We start from the raw sequence: 26,463 nt of genomic DNA, 5'->3' as shown, positions 1-26,463 counted from the left end.
AAAGATTTCCGGATGGAGTTCCCACTCCCCCGGATGCAATGTCTGCCGACTCAGAAAATCCGCTTCCCAATTTTCCACTCCTGGGATGTGGATAGCAGACAGATGGCAGGAGTGAGACTCCGCCCAAAGAATTATTTTGGTTACTTCTTCCATCGCTAGGGAACTCCTTGTTCCCCCCTGATGGTTGATGTACGCAACAGTCGTCATGTTGTCTGATTGAAACCGTATGAACCTGGTCCTCGCAAGCTGGGGCCAGGCCTGGAGAGCATTGAATATCGCTCTCAGTTCCAGAATATTTATCGGTAGAAGAGATTCTTCCCGAGACCAAAGACCCTGAGCTTTCAGGGATCCCCAGACCGCGCCCCAGCCTATCAGACTGGCGTCGGTCGTGACAATGACCCACTCTGGTCTGTGGAACATCATCCCTTGAGACAGATTGTCCAGGGACAGCCACCAACGGAGTGAGTCTCTGGTCTTCTGATTTACTTGTATCTTCGGAGACAAGTCTGTATAGTCCCCATTCCACTGACTGAGCATGCACAGTTGTAATGGTCTTAGATGAATGCGCGCAAAAGGAACTATGTCCATCGCCGCCACCATCAACCCGATCACTTCCATGCACTGAGCTATGGAAGGAAGAGGAACGGAATGAAGTATCCGACAAGAGTCCAGAAGCTTTGTTTTTCTGGCCTCTGTTAGAAAGATCCTCATTTCTAAGGAGTCTATAATTGTTCCCAAGAAGGGAACCCTTGTTGACGGGGATAGAGAACTCTTTTCCACGTTCACTTTCCAGCCGTGAGATCTGAGAAAGGCCAGGACAATGTCCGTGTGAGCCTTTGCTTGAGGAAGGGACGACGCTTGAATCAGAATGTCGTCCAGGTAAGGTACTACTGCAATGCCCCTTGGTCTTAGCACCGCTAGAAGGGACCCTAGTACCTTTGTGAAAATCCTTGGAGCAGTGGCTAATCCGAAAGGAAGCGCCACAAACTGGTAATGTTTGTCCAGGAATGCAAACCTTAGGAACCGATGATGTTCCTTGTGGATAGGAATATGTAGATACGCATCCTTTAAATCCACCGTGGTCATGAATTGACCTTCCTGGATGGAAGGAAGGATAGTTCGGATGGTTTCCATCTTGAACGATGGGACCTTGAGAAATTTGTTTAAGATCTTGAGATCTAGGATTGGTCTGAACGTTCCCTCTTTTTTGGGAACTATGAACAGATTGGAGTAGAACCCCATCCCCTGTTCTCTTAATGGAACAGGATGAATCACTCCCATTTTTAACAGGTCTTCTACACAATGTAAGAACGCCTGTCTTTTTATGTGGTCTGAAGACAACTGCGACCTGTGGAACCTCCCCCTTGGGGGAAGTCCCTTGAATTCCAGAAGATAACCCTGGGAGACTATTTCTAGCGCCCAAGGATCCAGAACATCTCTTGCCCAAGCCTGAGCGAAGAGAGAGAGTCTGCCCCCCACCAGATCCGGTCCCGGATCGGGGGCCAATATTTCATGCTGTCTTGGTAGCAGTGGCAGGTTTCTTGGCCTGCTTTCCCTTGTTCCAGCCTTGCATTGGTCTCCAAGCTGGCTTGGCCTGAGAAGTATTACCCTCTTGCTTAGAGGACGTAGCACCTTGGGCTGGTCCGTTTTTACGAAAGGGACGAAAATTAGGTCTATTTTTTGCCTTGAAAGGCCGATCCTGAGGAAGGGCGTGGCCCTTACCCCCAGTGATATCAGAGATAATCTCTTTCAAGTCAGGACCAAACAACGTTTTCCCCTTGAAAGGAATGTTTAGTAGCTTGTTCTTGGAAGACGCATCAGCCGACCAAGATTTCAACCAAAGCGCTCTGCGCGCCACAATAGCAAACCCAGAGTTCTTAGCCGCTAACTTAGCCAATTGCAAAGAGGCGTCTAGAGTGAAAGAATTAGCCAATTTGAGAGCATTGATTCTGTCCATAATCTCCTCATAAGGAGGAGAGTCACTATCGAGCACCTTAAGCAGTTCATCAAACCAGAAATATGCGGCAGTAGTGACAGGGACAATGCATGAAATGGGTTGTAGAAGGTAACCCTGCTGAACAAACATCTTTTTAAGCAAACCTTCTAATTTTTTATCCATAGGATCTTTGAAAGCACAACTATCCTCTATGGGAATAGTGGTGCGTTTGTTTAAAGTAGAAACCGCTCCCTCGACCTTGGGGACTGAATGCCATAAGTCCTTTCTGGGGTCGACCATAGGAAACAATTTTTTAAATATGGGGGGAGGGACGAAAGGAATACCGGGCCTTTCCCATTCTTTATTAACAATGTCCGCCACCCGCTTGGGTATAGGAAAAGCTTCTGGGAGCCCCGGCACCTCTAGGAACTTGTCCATTTTACATAGTTTCTCTGGGATGACTAAATTTTCACAATCATCCAGAGTGGATAATACCTCCTTAAGCAAAATGCGGAGATGTTCCAATTTAAATTTAAATGTAATCACATCAGATTCAGCCTGCTGAGAAATGTTCCCTAAATCAGTAATTTCTCCCTCAGACAAAACCTCCCTGGCCCCCTCAGATTGGGTTAGGGGCCCTTCAGAGATATTAATATCAGCGTCGTCATGCTCTTCAGTAACTAAAACAGAGCAGCCACGCTTACGCTGACAAGGGTTCATTTTGGCTAAAATGTTTTTGACAGAATTATCCATTACAGCCGTTAATTGTTGCATAGTAAGGAGTATTGGCGCGCTAGATGTACTAGGGGCCTCCTGAGTGGGCAAGACTCGTGTAGACGAAGGAGGGAATGATGCAGTACCATGCTTACGCCCCTCACTTGAGGAATCATCTTGGGCATCATTGTCATTATCACATAAATCACATTTATTTAAATGAATAGGAATTCTGGCTTCCCCACATTCAGAACACAGTCTATCTGGTAGTTCAGACATGTTAAACAGGCATAAACTTGAACAGAAAGTACAAAAAACGTTTTAAAATAAAACCGTTACTGTCACTTTAAATTTTAAACTGAACACACTTTATTACTGCAATTGCGAAAAAACATGAAGGAATTGTTCAAAATTCACCAAATTTTCACCACAGCGTCTTAAAGCTTTGAAAATATTGCACAACAATTTTGGAAGCTTTAACCCTTAAAATAACGGAACCGGAGCCGTTTTAAGCTTTAAACCCCTTTACAGTCCCTGGTATCTGCTTTGCTGAGACCCAACCAAACCCAAAGGGGAATACGATACCAAATGACGCCTTCAGAAGTCTTTTATAAGTATCAGAGCTCCTCTCACATGCGACTGCATGCCATGCCTCTCAAAAACAAGTGCGCAACACCGGCGCGAAAATGAGACTCTGCCTATGCTTTGGGAAAGCCCCTAAAGAATAAGGTGTCTAAAACAGTGCCTGCCGATATTATTATATCAAAATACCCATAAAAAATGATTCCTCAAGGCTAAATATGTGTTAATAATCAATCGATTTAGCCCAGAAAAAGTCTACAGTTTAAATAAGCCCTTGTGAAGCCCTTATTTACAATCGTAATAAACATGGCTTACCGGATCCCATAGGGAAAATGACAGCTTCCAGCATTACATCGTCTTGTTAGAATGTGTCATACCTCAAGCAGTAAGAGACTGCACACTGTTCCCCCAACTGAAGTTAATTGCTCTCAACAGTCCTGTGTGGAACAGCCATGGATTTTAGTTACGGTTGCTAAAATCATTTTCCTCATACAAACAGAATTCTTCATCTCTTTTCTGTTTCTGAGTAAATAGTACGTACCAGCACTATTTGAAAATAACAAACTCTTGATTGAATAATGAAAAACTACAGTTAAACACTAAAAAACTCTAAGCCATCTCCGTGGAGATGTTGCCTGTACAACGGCAAAGAGAATGACTGGGGTAGGCGGAGCCTAGGAGGGATCATGTGACCAGCTTTGCTGGGCTCTTTGCCATTTCCTGTTGGGGAAGAGAATATCCCACAAGTAAGGATGACGCCGTGGACCGGACACACCTATGTTGGAGAAATATATATATATTGTGTATGTGTATATATATATATATATATATATATATATATATATAGTGTGTATGTGTGTGTATATATATATATATATATATATATATATATATATATATATATATATATATATATATATAGTGTGTATATGTGTATATATATATATATATATAGTGTGTATATGTGTATATATATATATATATATATATATATATATTGTGTGTATGTGTATATATATATATATATATATATATATATATATATATATATATATATTGTGTGTATATATATATATATATATGTGTGTATATATATATATATATATATATATAATGTGTATGTGTGTGTATATATATATATATATATATATATATATATATATATATATATATATATATATATATATATATATATTGTGTGTATGTGTATATATATATATATATATATATATATATATATATTTTGTGTGTATGTGTATATATATATATATATAGTGTGTATGTGTATATATATATATATATATATATATATATATATATATATATATATATATAGTGTGTATGTGTATATATATATATATATATATATATATATATATATATATATATATATATATATATATTAGTGTGTATGTATATATATATATATATATATATATATATATATATATATATATATATATATATATATATATATATATATATATATATATATACATACATATACACACACACACACACATTTTAATCTATCTTTAAAGATGGCATCAGTGTTTATTAAAAGGTCACAAGATAAGGTAATTCATTTGAACCAGCAGAATTACTAAGTTTCCATGTTGTTTTAGGGGACAAGTTTGTGTATTTAAATACGTGTATGATTATTGCCTGACAAAGTGCCATAATAGGCATGAAACGCCTAGGATTGAGAAGGGGGCAGGTCGGCTGGTAACTTAGCCCCATGGTTTTTCTACATTATACCTTTTTATACGCTGGATTACAATAAAAGTTAAGTTTTAAATCCCTTTCAAGTCTCTGCATCTGCTGGGGTCCTTTTTCCTATTTACTTACCATTTATATAAATCACATACAGCTCCTATTTATTAGGTGCTGTTAAAACAAGCTATAATAATTGTATGTTTATTTTGCATATATAAAAGGGAGGCAGAAGTTAAAAGGGACATTCAAATCAAAATTAAACTTTCATAATTAAGATAGAGCACTGAATTTTTAACAACTTTTCAATTTATTTCCATTAACAAAATGTGCACAGTCTTTATATTTAGACTTAAGTCACCAGCTCCTACTGAGCATGTGCAAGAGTTCACAGAATATACATATATGCATTTGTGATTGGCTGATGGCGGTCATGTGACAAAGAAGTGTAAATAGACATAACTTAGAAAATTGTCAGCAAAAACAATCTACTCATTTGAAGTTCAGGCTATGTGCTATTGTATTGTCTTTTTATCATGCATTTGTTGATTATTCTATATGACAGGAAATAGTGCTGCCATCTAGTGCTCTTGACATGTATAACATTATTGCAAAACTGCTGCCATATAGTGCTGCAGACACGTGCTGAGCTTATGTTCCTACTTTTCCAAAAACAATACCAAAAGAACAAAGAAAATCTGCTGAAACAAGTAAATTAGAGAGTTGTTTAAAATTACGTGCACTATCTGAAAAATTGTGTGTTTCACGTTGCTTTAAGTTATTTAATGTCTCATTGAAACAAACAATATATTGGGCCAGGAATTTTATGAATAAGGAGCATCTTTGTTACAAAGAAAAAAAATAAAAAAATAAAGTGACTCCTGATTACCCTACCAAGCATAATGGCAATTTGTAGGGAGTCATGAACCTGGAATTCTGTTACTATCAAACAATCAAGTTTGTAACTGAGACAATAATGAACCAAGGTATTAAAGTGTTCTAAAAAAACACACTACAAAAAATTACATTGCAGCATTGTGCACAGATACTTACAGGTAGGGTTGCACCAATACCGATACTAGTACTAGTATCGGTATCGGTGCCGATACCAAGTATTTGCATAAGTACTTGTACTCATGCAAATGCACCGATACTTAAACCGATACCTCCAATTCCTACCCATATGCCATCTTGTGGCGTTTTTCAAACTGTATGTTCCCATTTCAGTTTAAGCTGGAGTGGAGACTTAACTAAAAATTGTTCACTTCTGTTCTGCCAATACAAATTGCTGTTATTTGTATTATTTTACGTCAGAGCAGTGCTTTAATAGCTGCTACTTTACAGCTGGAGGCCTCTCATCTTGCACAATTATGCTCAAAACATACTGTACTCTGAGGAACACCCTTAGTCAGGGCTTGACTGGGAATAAAAAGCAGCCCTGGAAAAATATGAAGACCAGCCCTATTTTCTGTTGAGTCAGTAGAATACGAATGCCCCATTTTTCTCAAAGGGGATTACTGGGTACTCCTTCCCCAATATTATTGTCAGAATTAAATTATATTACTTTGTATTAAATACAAATGTCAGATTTATCAGTTATATAGGCACCCTACAACCCAATTGCATCCAGTAATCGCCCCTTTAAATTGTAGCTTTCCAGCCCCAGCTGCTGCAGCTGTTATTTATTGTTGTTATTATTTATATATGTTATTGTAATAATTTTATTTATAAACATGTTCTGTGAACTTTGTGACAACAAGCACATAAAACTGTTTTATTATTTCAAAATGTCTTTTTAGATACAGTTCATAACTATAAAGAAGCGATCTTAAATCATTCTGTATTGTGCTTGGTAAACTGTCATGACATTAAAAAAAGTATCGGTAATTGGTATCGGTGAGTATTTTAAAAAAAAGTATCGGTACTTGTACTTGGTCTTAAAAAAATGGTATTGGTGCAACCCTACTTACAGGTAAATGTAACCTTTAAAAGAATACCTTTTATTAACAAGATTTAGTTTTACACCTTTCCGAAAAAATGTGAATGATTGAATTTGTAATAAAAATTGCTGTTTTTTGTATATATCACAAATTGGATACCTTCCAGCAATGACTCACCTCAATAAAGTGGTCAGTGTTCATCTCGTTGCATGGTGTATCCACAATGCGTGCTGCCAGCCTCACCCCCTCGGTGGCGCTCTCCAGGCACTAGCAGGAATTATAACAAACATTAACAGACTATTTCGGAAGAGAATGGAGAGTACATTGTTATCGCTTTACCTTCAGGGTGGTAACTTCCAATGGTCCGTTGTTCTGCCCAATAAGAAGAAATTCTACAGTGATGCATTTCTTTTCAGAGCGTCTGGATGCACTGGATCTGCGAGTGAATAACGGAAAGGCCCGAGCTATGGCACAAGCACTGGCAAAAACCTCAGATCGCTCACAAACCATCTACCAGAGAGAGAAAGAACCGTACTAACCACAACTCTTTAGCATCACATTGAAACAAAAAATAAAAAAAAAAGATAACAAAATGAAAGTTAAAGGGACACTGAACCCAAAATTTTTCTTTCGCGATTCAGATAGAGCATGAAATATTAAGCAACTTTCTAATTTACTCCCATTATCAAATTTTCTTCATTCTCTTGGTATCTTTATTTGAAATGCAAGAATGTAAGTTTAGATGTCGGCCCATTTTTGGTGAACAACCTGGGTTGTCCTTGTTGATTGGTGGATAAATTCATCCACCAATAAAAAAAGCTTAAATGCCTTCTTTTTCAAATAAAGATAGCAAGAGAACGAAGAAAATTGATAATAGGAGTAAATGAGAAAGTTGCTTAAAATTACATGCTCTATCTGAATTACGAAAGAAAAAATTTGGGTTCAGTGTCCCTTTAAGAAAAATGTAATGTTTATGTCAAATTAGGGCTCGACAAACCCAGGAGCCAGGGAGCCACTTGCTCATAGAAGTCTAACCTTGGCTCCTAAGTTTTTGGTTTAATCTCCATATCTCTATATACAAATATTACTGTCTGGATCCTAAAAGTATGTCTGGCTCCTAACAGATTTGGTGAGCACTGTGATAAAATTAATCAATTAATTTGTGCTTTGGATAGCAGAAAATTACATAATATTAGAAAATATTACACTGCCCCCACCCAGCTACTTCACAATGCTACCCGGCTGGAAATAAATTCTGTGGAGAACACTGAGATTGATCTATTTCGTATTGTCCTGAGTATAGGCCACACATTTATTTTCCCCTAACTTAAATCTTTAAATTAGATGCGGCCTATAATCGGGATGTTATCGACGGCTGTTACATTCAACATGCTATTTCAAATATGCTTTGGCTGCAATTGGAATATCACTACGTTTTTATTTGTTATACATACATATACACACACACACACACAAACTGCTAATACATTAACGGTTTGATTATTTATGCATGGAATCATGATCATTTTCCAATCCCTTGTAAACACCTATATCCATGCAGAATAAGTTACTAACTTGTGTACAATACATGTGTTCTGATTAGATTAAAACTTTCAAATGGAGATTCTTGAATCTACCGTTTTGCATCATTTGAAAGAATCCAGTTTACATGAAACTATGAAAATTATGGGTTTTCTAATTCACAAGATTCTATAAAAGTAACAGATGCCACCTTGTTGAAACCTAGGGTTTCTCTTATCTAATCACTTCTGCTGAGGAAAATTAGGGACAAATAATCTCTATATGGAATATAGGATTGTTAAATGGACTTCAAATACTGTTAAATAAGTATTATAACATGATACCTGCCCTCAGAAGAATAGATTACATAAGGGAAACCTAGCTTTTAAAATGGCGACACCTATTTACAGAAATTAAATGTGTACATGTTTTCAATATATATATATATATATATATATATATATATATATATATATATATATATATATATTTTATTTTTTAATGCATCTACCATTTTGCTCAGGTTATTTTTTTGCTTTTAATATATCATATCATCTAGCATTTATTTTCTTTTTAGAGACCCTTTCATGTGCTCACTGCTGCTGTTTTGATTGGATCTCAGAACTGGAATAATTAGTCATCTTCTATTTTATTTAATACAACAGCAGTAGACAGAACGCAAACGTATTGTGGCTGTTTTCAGCCTGGTGAAAAATAAATACAATAATGATTCATGTGGATGTGCGTATTGTGTTGATAACTTACAAGTAAACATCTCTTTGCTCCTCCTGGGAGGCAGTTTCGGATCAACCGGGTGATGAAATGCGCAGCAGAGGGGCTGTTATGTCGACTCACACGTGAAGGCAGAGCTGCGACAGTGGCAAAGTTTAGGTAAAGGGGACAGTTGTCTGTGGGATTTGGACTCAGCGTGCTTAGTGCTGTTTTCCAAACCTGAAAAAGCAAATTGATCATGTTAGGTTCTTTCTTAATCACGACCCTTCTCTGTCAGCCTAATTTTGAGGAGGAGACAATCGGTTTTGCAAGAAATGTTAAAACACACATTCCCTTATACCATACAATGAAACACCTGAACCTATGTGCTGTGCTTAGCAATACGATGGAGGTTAAAACCTAAACACAGACATAGCGTAGCCTTATACAGAAATGATTGTGTGCTTATGTTAATGATAATAATGACTAAAGTAAACAACTGGGTATTTTGGCCTGTACAAAGGGCAGGAGGAATCGAGGGCAGTTTTAATACCTTCAGACTCCAATTCTATCCAAATAATTTATTTATTTTATTACAAATCAGTGATCTGATTGTCTCTAGACCTTTTCATACACCCCTGAATTCTGGATGCAAATATGATAAAAGGGGGTGTGGATGTTAAAGGCCACAGTTCCCAGAACCTAGCATAGCACAGAAACTGAACCAATAGTAAATAATGATAAACAAGAAAAAAAATATATAAAAACAAGCAAGCACACTTCCAACAAACTGAGTGGTAATGTAAAGAGGCAATAGGCGCCAATGTTTTATTCAAACATTAAAAAAACACTGGCAATTACAAAAAAAAATTTGCATGAAAAATGCTTTCAAAACCGTTATAAACCTAATTAAAACTTGGAGAAAAATGTATCCATGTACATTAGGAGTTGGCAAATACTGGGCAACAGATTACCATGGTGACTAGAAATAAATACCTGGTCCCTGGATAATTTGCTGCTTAGGATTTTCTGCACAGTGGTATCAGCACTGGCACAGTAGGTGCGGTCGCACAAAACCAATGCAAATTCAATTTGTCTTAAAGTGATACTAAACCCCATTTTTTTTCTTTCATGATTCAGATATAACATGCAATTTTAAGCAGCTTTCTAATTTACTCCTTTTATCATTTTTTTGTCGTTCTCTTGCTATCTTTATTTGAACAAGCAAGAATGTAAGGTTATGAGCAGGCCCATTTTTGGTTCAGCACCTGGGAAGCGCTTGCCGATTGGTGGCTACATTTAGTACAATATAACAATGTTGGTTATGCAAAGCTGGGTAGTTAAGGCGCTCTTTTTAAACAATAAAATAAAAATAATCAAGTACCCTTTAAAATGGGTCACATTGCAAGTTAAGCAGCTAAGGTAGAGACGGGAAACAAAGTTCAAGCAATAAAGGTCATAAGTGAAAAATAGTCAAAAAAATAGCATGCATAACAAAAAAACTAACTGTCTCTCCATGTGTGTGATTTGCAAATATGCAGTTTGTTTAAATATTTATTTTAATCTTTGCTAAAGAAACGTCCAGTGAACAACAATGCCAGAATATAAAGCAAGGTCTTCTTGCGTTAGGAACAGAGAATGACAGATTGCTGTTTTCAGGTGTATGCATGCTGCGCCAGAGGTAAAGGTAAAATTATACAAGCTCATTTCCAGGCATGACCAAAAAAAAAGTTCATACAGACTTTTTTTTTTTTTAATAAAAAAAAATAAACAATATTCTGTTGAACAATTTATTTTCAACTTTAAAAGGGCCATTATAGTTGAAAAATTGACATGCTGTAATGAATTAGAACATGTAATTCAAAGACTAACGACTCTGTAATGCTATGTGTTTACCCCGAGTAGAGGTTAAACACACAGTTAAAATACAATTTGTGAGTAACAAAAAAAGAAAAAAATGGTCCTGAGTGGACATAGCTGCTGACTCAGACAGCAGTGGCAAAACCCAGATGTGCTATAACTTCTGCTGACTGAGTGACTATTACAGCTCTGGACCAGCAGTACTCTGTTGCTCCTGAGTGATATTTTAACTATGTGTTTAACCCATTTTTCAGAGGTGAAATACATAGCATTACAGGGTTCCTATTGTTAAAACTGCATGCTCTACTTCATTACAGCATGACATTTGTCCACTATAATGAGGATGTTTATTGTGTCACTGTCAAATAACAGAACACGTATGTAAAAAAAATTAAAAGATTAAAAAGTATTCAAACACATAAAATACTAAATATGTTTTGGTAAAATATGTTGATTGCTCCATCTGAAATTGCTGACAGCTGTGCTGCCTCTGGAGATTTCCATTTCCCTCCAATGCAGAATTCCATAATTTAGTCCCTTATTGGCTCTTGACTGGCTGTGTGTACGTTTACAGCCATTCCAAAGCCAAAAATGATGGTTACAGGAGCTTGCACATGGCAGGGTAGGGTGGGCGCAGTTGAAAGTGCCGGAGAAAAGAGAATGAAATAGTTTTGCAATAGGTAGGGTTTCTGTGGCTTCAAAAATAGTTGTATTAAAAGCATTTTAAAAATAAGCCTTTTCAGGCTTTTGCAATCACTGCATTTAAAACTTCAATTACTGTACTCTTTTGTAAGCTATCCATACAATTCATATGGGGTTCAATTTACTAAGATGCAGACTACGTGTATAATTGTTTATGTTCTATGTGGATGTTAAAAAAAAAAAAAAAAAACCTTCCAGACTTGGTCATATAAATTAAAGGGAAGGTTTTGGAGGCCTAACAGTTCATGGCATCAGCTGGGGAACAGTTCAGCCTACTACCTCTGATGAAAAAGTAAACCTAAATACTTTGAAACGCGTAAGGTTGATGTCGAATGGTCTTGTTTGTTTCCAGGAACCGGCTGTTTACTGCTTAAATCAATCTAGATGTTTTTTTAAATAAGCGATTTCAGCTTTTTTTATTGAACTACGCCTCCACACTTCACAGCGTTCAGCTGGGGTTCTAATAGATCTGCCGTTTGCTGTCCTGTAGCTGTGTTTGGAGATATTTGTATTTTACTTACCTCATTATTGATTGAGGTTTTAAAATGCGACTTTGCCTTTTTAAATTTCACAATAAATTTGCCTATGATCTAACGGTATTACACTATGCAATTTGTGTTTCTTCCATGACACTCTCCTCCTGAGATCACCCACTGACAAGGGGGATTACTGGCTGGTGCTGTGGTGAGGGTTTCCTGACAGATTGAAGGGTGGTGCCTTATCCCTCTCTCCATACTGAGCATTCAACTTACCTCATGAGATTGGGGTAAAATCTGGTAAACTGATCAGCTAAACCTTTTGTGTATTGTCTGCACTTGGAATATGGTGCAGGTGGATCTCGTACAGAACTGTATCAACTAGATTACCATCACATTGTTATCTTTTACTAGAGACGTGTTACACTGCATCATATTATAAGCAGCACGAGCCCTAATACCACAATATGTTTTCAGGGTTTGTTTACTGAAGATATTTATATTACACTGATCTATCAGGTTGTGTGATAGTCTATTATATATTACTATCTTTGTATTATTGATTTTTGTAGCGATTATCTGTACATTAAATTAGTTGGGGATATTTTTGCAGTTCAGTAGCGCAGGTGTTCTCATCTTGCTTTGCACATAAACTCAATAAATTACTCATTAAAATTGAACATTTTATCTTTCCTAGATTTTTGCTGATTATGTCAAGTCCTGGCTTATGAAGTTATAATAAACATTTATTATTATTTGTTCTTTTATTTATAAAGCCCAAAAATATTACAATGTGCTAAATGGATGTATTCTAAAACAAGGGGCTGTGACAAAAACAAAAAACAAAAAAAAAAAAGGAATTTAGCCTTGACCTTGAGCAGTCAATATTAGATGCACCTTAGTCAAAGTGCACTTCAAGCAGAAAGACTCTAGCTTACAAACGAACAGATGCTGATAATGACTATGATAAAACAGAAAGTTGCACATCTCAGTGCCAAACAGGGACACGGATTAAAGTCTAACAAAGGCATGAGACTTAGAGGGGCAAAAGTCAAACAATAGCAATTAATCTACAGTACTTGAATGAAGAATAGTGGTTGAAATAGTTGCCTGCAGTGTCACTCAAAAACATGGCATAGAAATTCCTTTATCAGAAATATATATATATATATATATATATATATATATATATATATATATATATATATATATATATACATATACATACATACATACATATATATACACACATTGAAGGACTGCCTTGCAGGTTGTGACAAATCCTGAGTATTTCATGTTTTAGCTGCATTTTGTACACGTCTTCACCCTTTATAAAAGTAATTTTATCCAGACGGAAACTTCATTTTTTATTTCATGATTCAGATAGAGTATACAATTTTAAACAACTTTCCAATTTACATTTATTATTACATTTCTCTTGGTATCCTTTGTTAAAGGGACAGTCTACACCAAAAATGTTCTTATTTAAAAAGATAGATAATCCGTTTATTACCCATTCACCGTTTTTGCAAAACCAACACAGTTATATTAATATACTTTTTTACCTCTGTGATTACCTTGTATCTATGCCTTTGCAGACAGCCTCCTTATCTAAGTGCCTTTGACAGACATGCAGTGTAGTCAATCAGTGAAGACTCCTAAATAACTTCACAGGAGTGAGCACAATGTTATCTATATGACACATGTGAACTAGCACAGTCTAACTGTGAAAAACGTTCAAAATGCTCTGAGCTAGGAGACGGTTTTCAACTGTTTAGAAATCATTTTGAGTCTAGCTAGGTTTAGCTTTTCAAAAATACCACCAAGGGAACAAAGCAAATTTGATGATAAAAGTAAATTGGAAAGTTATTTAAAATTGCATGCCCTATCTGAATCATGAAAGTTTAGTTTTGACTTTACTGTCCCTTTAAAGGAGCAGCAATGCACTACTGGGAGCTAGTTGAACACACCAGGTAAGCCAATGACAAGAAGCATAGATGTGTAGCCACCAATCAGAAGCTAGTCCCTAGTAGTGCTTTGCCAATACTGAGCCTACCTAGGTATTCTTTGCAACAAAGAATAGCAAGAAAACAAAGCAAATATAATAGAAGCAAATTGGAAAGATGTTTAAAATTACATGCTCTATCTGAATAATGAAAGAAAAAATGTTTGATTTTATATCCCTTTAAACAATGCCAGGAAAAAACAAATCTATTTTTTCTTTGAAATGAATAGCTTTAAGTGTGCGTTTATTAATTATTAGTATAAGGGCATAGCATTCACTATGACAAAAACATTGCTTTGGATAGTTGATAGTGTAGGTGAAAAAATATAAAAAAAAATAAAAAGTGCCATACTATTAAAAATCCAGAGCTTTTAAAGTGAAGGTCAATTTTCATGAATGCAAGTGCCCCTGTTTTTAATAGTTTTTTTTTTTTTTTTTATAAACTATTAAAAACAGGGGCACTTGCATTCATGAAAATTGACATGGCACCATATTTTAAAAATACTTACCTTGTTCTTCTAAAACGCTGGATCGGCGTTGTGAAATGATGCCCCGTCTGCTTCTTCCTGGTTTACTTACCCAGCAATGACGAAACCGGCTTCCTCCAATCACAGCGTTGCCTCAGGCAATGATTACCCCGGGGGGGGGGGGGGAGCCGTGATTGGAGGATGCCGGAATCATCATTGCTGACGTACGAAGAGGCTTGCGACGGGCTGGTGAAGCACTGGAGTGGCTTCAAGAAGAAAAGGTAAGTATATTTTAAGAAAACGGCTGAAATGTCAATTTTCATGAATGAAAGTGGCCTTGTTTTTAATAGTTTTTTTTTTTTTTTAATAACCGGGCACTTTCACATGAAAATTGACCTTCACTTTAAAATGCCAAAGGCACAGATACAAAAGAAGGGATATATTTCATTAGCTGGGTACCAGCATGCTCTTGGTGGAAATTCATTGATTTTGATATGTTTAAAAAGATAGATAACGCCTTTACTACCCATTCCCCAGTTTTGCATAACCAACATTTTTATATTAATATACTTTATAACCTCTAAGTTTGCCTATTTCTAAGCCCCTGCGTGCCGCCCCTTATTTCAGTGCTTTTTAAAACATTGCACTACAGCCAGAAAGTGAAAGTTCATGTGTGCCATATAGACAACATTGTGATCACTCCCATTGAGAATAATGGTTATACAAGAACCAGCACTGATTGGCTAAAAAGCACTAAGATCAGAGACAGTCTGCAGCGGCTTAGATACAGGTAATCATAGAGGTAAAAAGTATATTAATAAAACAGTGTTGCAAACCTGGGGAATGTGTAATAAAGGGATTATCTATCTTTTTAAACAATAACAATTTTCAAGTAGAATGTCCCTTTAAAGTGATTGTAACTTGTATAGAATCAAAGCCTAGTATCTAAAAATACTCTTAAAAACAGGGGCACTTTAATTCATTGACGTCAGCTCGTGGGGCACACAACGACTGGAGAAAGCCGGATTCGTCATCCATATGCTAAATACAGTTAGAGATGTGAGCGGAGGATCGGCGGTCTGTTTACTGTAACAAAATGGTAAATATTTTTTTAAAAAAGTGTATTTGTAAAGTTTAATTAAAGCGCCCCTGTTTTTTAAGAATATTTTTAGATACTGGGCTTTAATTCCTTAAACTTTACAATCACTTAAAGTAATCCCAGGGCATGCTTGTTATACTGACTTTTCTGAGGCAGTCATAAATGGGGAAGTACCAGTGAATAAAGAGAGCAAAACCAGCAAATGAATAAAGTAAAACGTAGCGTTTATTCCAATGCTTTAAAAACAGGATCAAAGTGACATCCTATGAGAATGATTAACACCTCGGGGCTGGCAGGCTTACGCGTTTCGGCATTGCGCCGTAGTCATAGCCCTGAGGTGTTAATCATTCTCATAGGATGTCACTTTGATCCTGTTTTTAAAGCATTGGAATAAACGCTACGTTTTACTTTATTCATTTGCTGGTTTTGCTCTCTTTATTCACTGGTACTTTGTCATTTGCCTGTTTGAGCACCAGCACCTGCCTGACCTACAATTTGTATACCCCCACTACGTTAAGCCAGTGTGACCGGATTACAGCTGGATTCAGAGGATTTTTCAAGCAGCCTGTGTTACTCTCCGATTCCCGATATTGGAGCGCTCGGATTGGCGGTTCACCCATGACGACACGGATGTCGGCTCGTGCCTGATAGGCTCAACCCGCGGAAGTATCCAGGAGGAGGGCGGGACCTGAGCGGCACTGAGTGAAGGGGGAGAGGACGCGGAATGCCGATAGGAACAAGCGCCAAGTGAGTAACACGAGAAGGGCTCTGCACCTGCCAGCGGCAATGAATGTTACCCAGTATTATGTAAGTGTGATGGGACTCTGTTCTGGGTGGTGAGACACCCGTTTACATTACATTGCATACTGAACTGATTGTTACAATCTCCGTCACTACAGAAATTGGGAACTGTGTCTGGATATTATTGACATTACATCTTTTACAGCTTAAGTGAAATCAAACTTTGAATCTGGTATTACAGGGTCGCACTGTGAATGAGGCCATCTGGCTTTGGGTATACTCTGTATATATTTCAAGTTTTTGTTCAGTATTGGTGTTAGTTTCCCACTTTCTTTATTTGGTTGTTTCAGTCATAAATGGGGAACATTCCACACAAGAGTGTCTTTATCCCAAACGTGTGTGGCTTGTTTTTTCAATCTGTATATGGTTCTCCTGATGATCTGCAGTTTACACAAAATTCACTTTTTAGCCTCCACCTGGAGAAACATGAAATCAGCTAGCTGCACTTGCAAATCAGATAGCTGCACTTGCAAATCAGATAGCTGCACTTGCAAATCAGCTAGCTGCACTTGCAAATCAGCTAGCTGCACTTGCAAATCAGCTAGCTGCACTTGCAAATCAGCTAGCTGCACTTGCAAATCAGATAGCTGCACTTGCAAATCAGATAGCTGCACTTGCAAGAAAGCTGCTTCTACTTCCTTTAACACTATATGTTTCGGGATTCCCAAAGCAATTTTTGTGTCATTCTTACTTTTAGTGCGTTGAACGTTACTTTATATATATCATGTTCTGTATTTACTGTATAAAGGGTATTTCCTATCATATGACCTTTATATAAAGAAAAAAAGACGCGCTATATTTTGTCTAGATTCTTATGTTTTTACTTAGTACCAGATTCGGCCTGCAGCAGCTTTCTCGCTCTCACCTCTTCCGTGACTCTGGGCTGCAGCTTCCCCTGAAGTTCCCTCCACGGTACTAGGTGCAGGTTGGGCAGCTGTCCCAATACCAGAAGCGGCCTTGTCTGGGGGTCCGCATCCCCGGCACTAGCCTTAAACTCCAGCCGAATATTGGCCATGACAGCCCTTTACTCTACAAAACAGCCCTGCGCTTCAAGCCTCGCCTTCTTCGTAAAACCCCACCCCTTACACTGGGGAACGGGGCAATGAAAACTCAGCAAGGGGCAACGTCTTATCAATTACTGAAGCTTGAACAGCATGTTTTCCGCCAGGACACCTGTGTTACAGCGATAAGTTTCCGTACAGAAACTGAATTAGTTTTATACTAGAGTCATAATATTCGCGCTGGATGATGTGACACTGTCCTAAAACTAATCCAGTTTCTATACGGAAACTTTTTATTTTCTCTACAATGCATAGTTTTTCATACAATTTATTTCAAACAGTTATGTTTTAAGAAACATTTATTAATAAATCATTGTCAAGAAAGTCCATGTAGTAGGTTTAGATTGGGTCCAGCCAAAAGATGCTGTTGCTTTTAAGATACCAAATTATTTAAACTGAATATTATTATTATATTAATAATATTAATTATGTATCACATTTAGTACAAAGATAATCATGTATTGCAACTGTATGATAAACCATTTTTTATGACATTGAAATATGTTTTCATACGTAAGTGTAGGGATTTCTATTTAATGTTCCATTACACATAATAAAGATGTGACTGATCCTTTAAAGGGACACTAAACCCTAAATAAATGCTAGAAAGAATGATGCATTCAAAGAAAAGATTAGTCTGAGTTTTTAAAGTTTAACCCTTTCGTGACCGGGTTATAAAAACGATCGCGAGATTTCAATGATGGGATCGGGTCTGGGGGGCGTCCCTATGACGCTAGGAACACCCTCCAGACCGCAATCAAATCCTGCAAGCTCAGTAAGCTTCAAAAAAGCCTTTGGCTATGACGTTGTATTCCATCATAACGGCTTTAAAGCCCGGCGCCGTTGTGACGGAATACAACGGCATAACGGCAGTAAAAGGTTAATTAGCTGTTTAAATATTTACAAAATAAGTGTTAAGTTTTAGTGTATATAAAACAATGGAAGCTGCCATGTTGTAACTTTAGGTTCAAGACAAATATGTCAGTCAAAGCTGACGGTTATGTACACATGTGTAGCACTCACTATCCTTAAGGCCTATTGGAAGGATTAGTGGTCAAATAGATAGAAGGAGAAGGAAACATAAAATTAAAATATAACCTTTATTAGGATAATTAAAAAATTCAAACATACACACAGAAAAACAACTCTAAAAACACAGGTTTTAGGTTGTTAGTATATAAATGCACAAAAACAGTGTATGTCACGTCAAAGTTGGTACAAATTATACATGGTAAGGTAACTGACCTAGGATGTTGGTTTTAAACCATAGTCAGGGTATATATCATCATGTATTATAGAAATAGATATATAGGTCCAGGGGGTCTCATAAGAGAATAAATTCAGATCTACAATGCAAATAAATATTGCATTTAAACAAAAGTAATACAATATTCCCAGGTGGTTGCGTCTATAAATTGCTATTATCTTAGATGAATTGCTTACAAAGGCAGCCCTTAAGTATGCTGTTACTATTGAAATATATCATATGTTGGATGATACTGCTAAATGCAGCATTTAGGATATTATAAATAAGTATAACATAGTGTTCAAATGATAAACTGTCAGTTGCAAAGACAGAGTAAGTTGCTAGTCTAATTGCGAATAGTCTTAGATAACCACCGATGTAATAAATAATAATAAAAAAATAAATTATTTTCAGTCTATAATATATCTTTAGTGTCTTGGCATCAATGGTGTTTATATCAGGATAAATAATTAGTGGGTAATAAAATAGGTATATGTGCAGATTGAGGTTGTTATTTTTGTACGTTAAATCTGTAGTATAAATTAAGGATACTTATTGCAACACTATTGTTACATTCATGTAAAGTTAAAGGACCAGTCAACACATTAGATTTGCATAATCAACAAATGCAAGATAACAAGACAATGCAATAGCACTTAGTCTGAACTTCAAATTAGTAGATTTTTTTATAACAAATTTCAAAGTTATGTACATTTCCACTCCCCTTGTACCATGTGATAGTAATCAGCCAATCACAAATGCATATACGTATAGTCTGTGAATTCTTGCACATGCTCAGTAGGATCTGGTAACTCAAAAAGTGTAAATATTAAAGACTGTGCACATTTTTTTAATGGAAGTAAATTGGAAAGTTGTTTAAAACTACATGCTGTATCTGAATCATGAAAATTTAATTTAACCTGAGTGTCCCTTTAATATAATTGTCATAAGATGATATTCGTATATTATCAACCTGAAATTATACCATGTATCAAAGGATACTTGTATCCACTATATATACGTAGTTACGTCTGATATAGAAATGCATAACACTAAAAAGTCAGCGGTATCTGTTAATATCCTTTGTTAAATACTCAAGAGGCTGCTAGTGCTCAGTATACAGGAATGATCATAGTCACGTCCTGTCATTAGAACCACAGTATATTTAGCAATAGACACAATTTACTGCGGCAATATTACTGATATAGTATTATCATAAGATTAAATTATATTACCTCCTAAACGAATAGCAAACAACTGTATCATAAATGTGCTAAGATACGGTAAATAGCGGGAACTGACGCTTGCTAACTAGCTATGTTACATTTTATATGATCTACCACGCGCTAATATCTGCTACGTGTAGTCATCACTATTATGCATCAGGTCGCTCAGAGTAATAATCTCTTAGGTTACCTTCTCTGCTGTGGCCAATTAGGGACAGTTAAAAAAAGGTCACCAGAGTGTGCAGCCAATAGCTGTGTGGAATATAACAGTGTTTTGCACTTCCATTTCTAACATGAACTGAAAAACTCACAAATTCAGAATGGAATTACAGGAAAAGGGGACAAAATAAATAAAGTATATTGCAGAGTTTTTATTTATTTATACGATTTATCATATTTTATTACAATCTTAAAGTGTTTAATGTCCAGAATCCATGAAAAACTGTTTAAAAGGTTGTAAACAATACGTAAATCCACATTATTTATTTTCTAAAGCAGAAGACAACAATGGATGTTTTGGGTTTGAAAAGCTTTTTATGGTACATGATAAAAAATAAGCTATCGCACACATATGCGCTCATATACCTGAACAGTGTAACGAAGAAGGGTGCACTCCAGGAACAGATGAAAGTTTAAAAAAGGAAACAAGTCAAAATTAAACTTTCATTATTCATATGATAGAGCATGCAATTTTAAACAGCTTTCCAATTTACTTCCATTTATAAAATGTGCAGTCTTTTTATATATACACTTTTTTGAGTCACCAGTTCCTACTGATCATGTGCAAGACTTTACAGAATATATGTATATATGCATTTGTGATTGGTTGTTGGCGGTCACATGATGCAGGAGTGAAAATAGACATAACTTTGCAATTTGTCAGAAAAAAAAAAATCAACTACTCATTTGAAGTTCAGACTAAGTGCTATTGCTTTGTCTTTTTATCATGCATTTGTTGATTATGCAACTCTACTGTATTTACTGGTCCTTTAAAAAAATAACTTATTACATGAATACATTTTTTTTTTGTAGACCAGAAGCTCTTCTCATTCTGACTCAGAGTGGATGGCAGGATATTGCCACACTTGTAGGTCCTTATCATAATATAAAGGGACATGAAAGTCAAAATTAAACTTTCATGGATCAGATAATTTTAAGAGACTTCCTAATTTACTTCTAATCATGAAACATTCTTCATTATCTTTGCATTATTTGTTGAAAAGCATACTTAAGTAGTCTCAGGAGCAGCAATGCACTTCTGGGAGACTGTTAACTTGTACCACTTGGGAGCTGCAGAGTGGAAACTGCTGCAGAGCCAATCAGCAGTACCAATTGCAGGGCCAATAGTAATAAAATTCAAAAAAATGAGAGCATGTAAAAATATTTTCACTTTAATGGCCCTAATGATATATTTAACCACTTTACATGTACTTAATGCACCAACACATCAGAGAATTTTGTAAATTCACTGTACGCCCTTAAGCAGTGGGCAAAGATAAAGAAGGCATGCTACAAAATAAAAATTTTTTTTTTAAGTTTTAAATATTTTATTAAGATAAATTACCTTCAGGTGCAAAAATAAAATAGGAATTGTGCTTGGAGCGTGCAGGCTCCTACATAACATGTAGATAGACAATCTAAACAGTTCAAACATTTGAGGTTGATATTTTTGCAAGTTATGCAATGTAAAGTAATATAGTACTCTTTAAAATGAGTATAGTGGGGGGGGGGAGGGGAAATAAAGAGGGAGGAGGGGCAAAATGGAGTGTAGGTAGTAGAGAGAAGGTTTCCGTCATAGGAGTAAACTATGTAGGAATATCTAACTTACATTTGTCACAATATTCGGGGACCAGGTAGTGTCGTAACGCGTTTGCCAGTCTGCCCACACTAGTTCAAACAGGTCTGAGTTGTTTAAAGAATAGAAGACATTTTTCTCCATGTTATAGATATATGACATGTAATTTAAAATATAGGAACATTTTGGGGGAGTCGTGGTTTTCCAAGATTTGGCTATTGCCGCTTTAGTAGCTGTTAGTAAATAAATGCATAGATATGCTTGGTGTTTTTGTAGGTCACGGATACCGATGTGAAGAAGAGCATATGAGGGGGTTTTGGGGAGCATTATGCCCAAGCCAGCTAGTGTTCGAAAACAAGTATTCCATAAGGGTCTTAGCATAGGACAATCCCACCATATATGTAGGGAATCTCCTTTTTTCCCACAATTACGCCAGCACAAAGGCGAAGGGGATCCATAAATTTTGTTAAGTCTAGTGGGGGTAAGTGTTACAGAAGCATTAGTTATTTTGTTGTGCAGAGCTTATTTCCCAGCAGCAATGCCTGAACCAGCAAGCCAGCGCCTAAGAAGGGCTCCAAGAAAACCGTAACAAGTATCATTTCATAAAGAGTTAACTCTTTTTTTTCAGCTTTTAGAAACTATTGTCTAATTACACGTTTGCTGGCCTCAGCTCTAAGTTTAGTGATAACAAATCCCATTGTCTAATCACCTCTGGAGCCAGACTGCTAATTGATAAGATGAACTTGTAAACTTGTTATCTTAAGTACTGTAGTCCTATTGTGGCCTGTCAAAGGACAGTGCTCTCTATCTAAATGTGTGATGGGGGATTTTGTGCTTCCCCCCCCTCTCCCCCTGGGAGTGCCCTGTGTGCATGTAACCTTAATAAAAAGCAGGCTGGGAATCCCAGTCCTGAGTTCTTGTTTGACCCTCAATCGCAGCGTTGACTCGTTTTTGTGGGCAGAAGGGTATCCTAGCTGTACTGCAGCTAAGGGAGATTATTCTATATTTGCGAGACTCATATAGAATACTATGGAAAGCAGCTTCTCCCCTCTTTAGCAATAGGGATCCAGGCTACTAAGCGGTCCATCTCTCAGCGAGACTAAGGGTAACCGTAACATTTGGCGGCAGCGGCGGGATTTTCCTGGATTTCCTAGGAGAGGTACAGAACGGATGGAGAGCGCTTACGAAAAATTGAAGCGTACAACCCTAAAGGATTTACTTGAAAGCAGAGGGGGGTACGCCAGCAACCGGCCGAGGAGAGAGCTGATCGCAGAATTGACCGAACTGGATCAGAGCTTCACAATGGCGGAAACACCGACCACGATTAGTGACGAAAAAACCAGGATTGTTCGGGAAAGGCTCTCATTATACGGGCCGAACCCCTCCATGGAATTGGTACAGCAGTTGATGGCGGAGGCGGACGAGGATATACGAGAGACTCGAGCCCACGAACTCAACCTAGCGAACGCACACCGCAATGCTGAAGCCCCGCAGGTAATCATCCCTGTCGAAAATGCTGGGAGGCCCAAGATACCCTATGCGGCATTTCGACCCTTCCTAGAGAGCGAGACAGGGATTGATGAATATTTGGCGGACTTCGAAAGGCAATGTGCCCTGCACCAGATTCCCAACAGAGAGTGGCCCACGATATTGTCTGGGAAACTATCCGGGCGAGCCCTGGAAGCCTTTCGTACTCTGGGTGCTGAGGAAGTGACACAGTATGAGCTAGTTAAGGAGACACTGTTGCGACGGTACGCTGTAACTCCGGACACGTATCGCCGACAGTTTCGGGGCACGGAAAAGAAGCCTAACGATACCCATATGGAATGGGCGCACCGAATGCGGAGAGCGGCAAATCACTGGCTGAGCGGAAGTAAAGCGGTGACTGGGGAGGAAATTTTACAATTGTTTCTCTTAGAACATTTTTATAATGGCATGGAACAGCAAGGGAAGGAATGGCTGCGAGACAGGCGGCCTTCTACCTTAGAAGAAGCAGCCAAATTGGCCGATGAACATTATGACTCCCGTCTTCATGAACCCATGAACTACCGAGCTCCAGCACGGGTCGAACCCAGAGAGGTTTACCGTGCACCCCCTCGTGCTGAATTCCGAGCCCCGGTGCCCACAGGGCCCGTCCGACACTCAGGACCACCCAATAACAGCTCTGAGCGTCCCAGACCGACTTGCCACCGATGCAAGCAACCAGGGCATTTCATGGCTAGCTGCCCCCTTAATACGCACCAGACACCCAGGAATTACAATTGCCCCTCTGGGTCCTATCGTCCGGCCCGGGCCCTCTGTGTTAACCAAGAGGCCCCTATGGAGGGATATGTGGGGCCGCTTCACGAGGCAGACCCTGTATATGCTGCCTCAGATAATCGCCAGCACCATCGGCAGAGGGTATGGCTCGAGGGGCGATCTACCGAGGGATTGCGAGACACAGGGGCTACTATCACGCTGGTACAGAGTCATTTGGTGCCAGAGCACAAGCGATCCGGACAGACTGTGGCCGTTAGAGTGGCGGGGGGGGATGTGTACAAAATTCCAACAGCTAAAGTGCATCTTGATTGGGGAGCGGGAAAGGGGGCTGTGAACGTGGGCCTAATGGATAATTTACCTGCCGAAGTACTACTGGGCAACGATTTGGGCCCCATGACTTCTGCCTATGCTCCAGTATGCAACAACGAGGCGGACCCAGTGACTACACGGGCCCAAGCCCGGACGGAGCGAGAGCTCTCACCAGTGCGGGAGACACAGGTAAGACCTACCCCGACCTTGCCTGACAGGTTAGGCCCCATACCCTGGGACACCCCAGATGCTTTCGAGGCAGAGTCTAAGACTGACCCGACCTTACAAAAGTACCGGGAACGAGCAGAGACCGGAGGGGGCGGGGCAGATAACGAAACATTCTTATGGGAAAAAGGGAAAATATACCGCTGGACAGAGAAAAGGGGACAGCGTAGGCGACAGCTGGTAGTGCCCCACAAATACCGTCAAGAAATCCTCAAAATAGGCCACGACATCCCCTTAGCAGGCCACCTAGCCGTTACCCGTACCCTACACCGCATTACTCACACGTTCTTTTGGCCAGGGGTGCACGCTGACGTTAGAACTTACTGTAACACCTGCGATGTGTGTCAACGAGTAGGAAGGCGAGGCGATCACCCTAAAGCCCAGCTAGTAAATATGCCCATTGTAGAGGAACCCTTCAGCCGGGTTGCTATTGACCTAGTGGGACCACTGGCTACCCCTAGTCCCTCCGGTAAGCGATACATTCTTACCGTAGTGGACTACGCTACCAGGTACCCAGAGGCTGTCGCCCTATCCAACATACAAGCGGATACGGTAGCGAATGCACTAGTACAGGTGTTCTCCCGGGTAGGATTTCCAAAAGAAATCCTATCCGACCGAGGCACCCAATTTACGGCTGAATTGACCCAACAACTCTGGCAGGTTTGCAAAATTAAGTCCCTCCTGAGCTCCCCATACCACCCCCAGACGAACGGGCTGTGTGAGAGGTTCAATGGGACCCTCAAGCAAATGCTCAAGACGTTCACTCAGGAATACCGAGACTGGGAACGCTTCCTGCCGCACCTCCTATTTGCTTATCGGGAGGTGCCCCAGGAAACGACAGGGTTCTCTCCCTTCGAGTTGCTCTACGGAAGAAAGGTACGGGGACCCCTAAACCTGATCCGGGAGCACTGGGAGGGAGAGATGGAGGCTGACGGTGTCCCCATTGTGCCATACGTGCTGGAACTCAGGGACCGAATGGAGCAATTAGCCAAATCCGTGCGGGCTAATCTCCAGTTGGCCCAGAGAAGACAGAAAGTATGGTACGATCGGGGGGCCCGAAAGAGAATCTTCACCATAGGACAAAAGGTGTTAGTACTTAAGCCGGTGAAGACAGACAAATTGCAGGCGTCCTGGCAGGGTCCCTACCAGATCGTAGAGAAAAGGGGAGACACCACTTATGTGATAGCTAGCTGCCACAACAACAATCTTAGAAAGACATTCCATGTAAACATGCTCAAGGAATATTTTGAGCGACCAGAGAACGTGACGGCCGTATGTTGTTCCCCTCAGGAAGACCCCGACAGTTTACCCATTCCAGACCTATTAGAAAAGAGCCTCCCCACAGGTATAGTGGCGCAGGTTCAGATAGGGGACCGACTTAGCCCCACTGAAAGGGAGCAGCTCAACCAACTCCTCCAGTCCAAACACCTCACCTTCTCCCCGAAGCCAGGGTACACTACTTTAACCACCCACCAGGTAGATACTCCGGGACAAGCTCCCTTGCGCCAGGCTCCGTACCGAATCCCCGAAGCAGTTAGGACAGGAATGAAGAAGGAGATCGATGAGATGCTCCAGCTCAGGGTAATTGAGCCCTCCGATAGTCCCTGGGCCTCCCCAGTTGTCTTGGTGCCCAAGAAAGATGGGACCACCCGGTTCTGCGTAGACTATCGGAGGCTCAATGAAAATACCGTGACGGACGCTTACCCTATGCCCAGGGTAGACGAGCTACTCGATCGTATAGCCAGGGGAAATTACCTGACCACTATTGACCTCTGCAAAGGTTACTGGCAGATTCCCCTGGCCCCGGAGGCTATC

The 26,463-nt window shown here is 38.9% G+C and overlaps 1 protein-coding gene across 1 annotated transcript in view; it reads right to left on the bottom strand.

Moving 5' to 3' along the window:
* The window catches only part of NPEPL1 (aminopeptidase like 1), a 47,781-nt gene extending 30,182 nt beyond the window's left edge, over positions 1-17,599 (bottom strand). The window contains exons 1-4 of the mRNA XM_053704886.1: positions 17,393-17,599; positions 9,172-9,357; positions 7,225-7,395; positions 7,063-7,152 (exon numbers count right to left, since the gene is read on the bottom strand). Of these exons, the coding sequence (XP_053560861.1) occupies positions 7,063-7,152; positions 7,225-7,395; positions 9,172-9,357; positions 17,393-17,542 (597 nt within the window). The 5' untranslated portion in view covers positions 17,543-17,599. The remainder of the gene's footprint in view (positions 1-7,062; positions 7,153-7,224; positions 7,396-9,171; positions 9,358-17,392) is intronic.
* Positions 17,600-26,463: the final 8,864 nt, after the last annotated feature.

This window comes from Bombina bombina, chromosome 1 (genome assembly GCF_027579735.1).
Source record: "Bombina bombina isolate aBomBom1 chromosome 1, aBomBom1.pri, whole genome shotgun sequence".
NCBI classification, from domain to species: Eukaryota; Metazoa; Chordata; class Amphibia; order Anura; family Bombinatoridae; genus Bombina; species Bombina bombina.
Note: the sequence above shows the minus strand (reverse complement) of the source record. Positions and strands in the feature narration are given on the sequence as shown.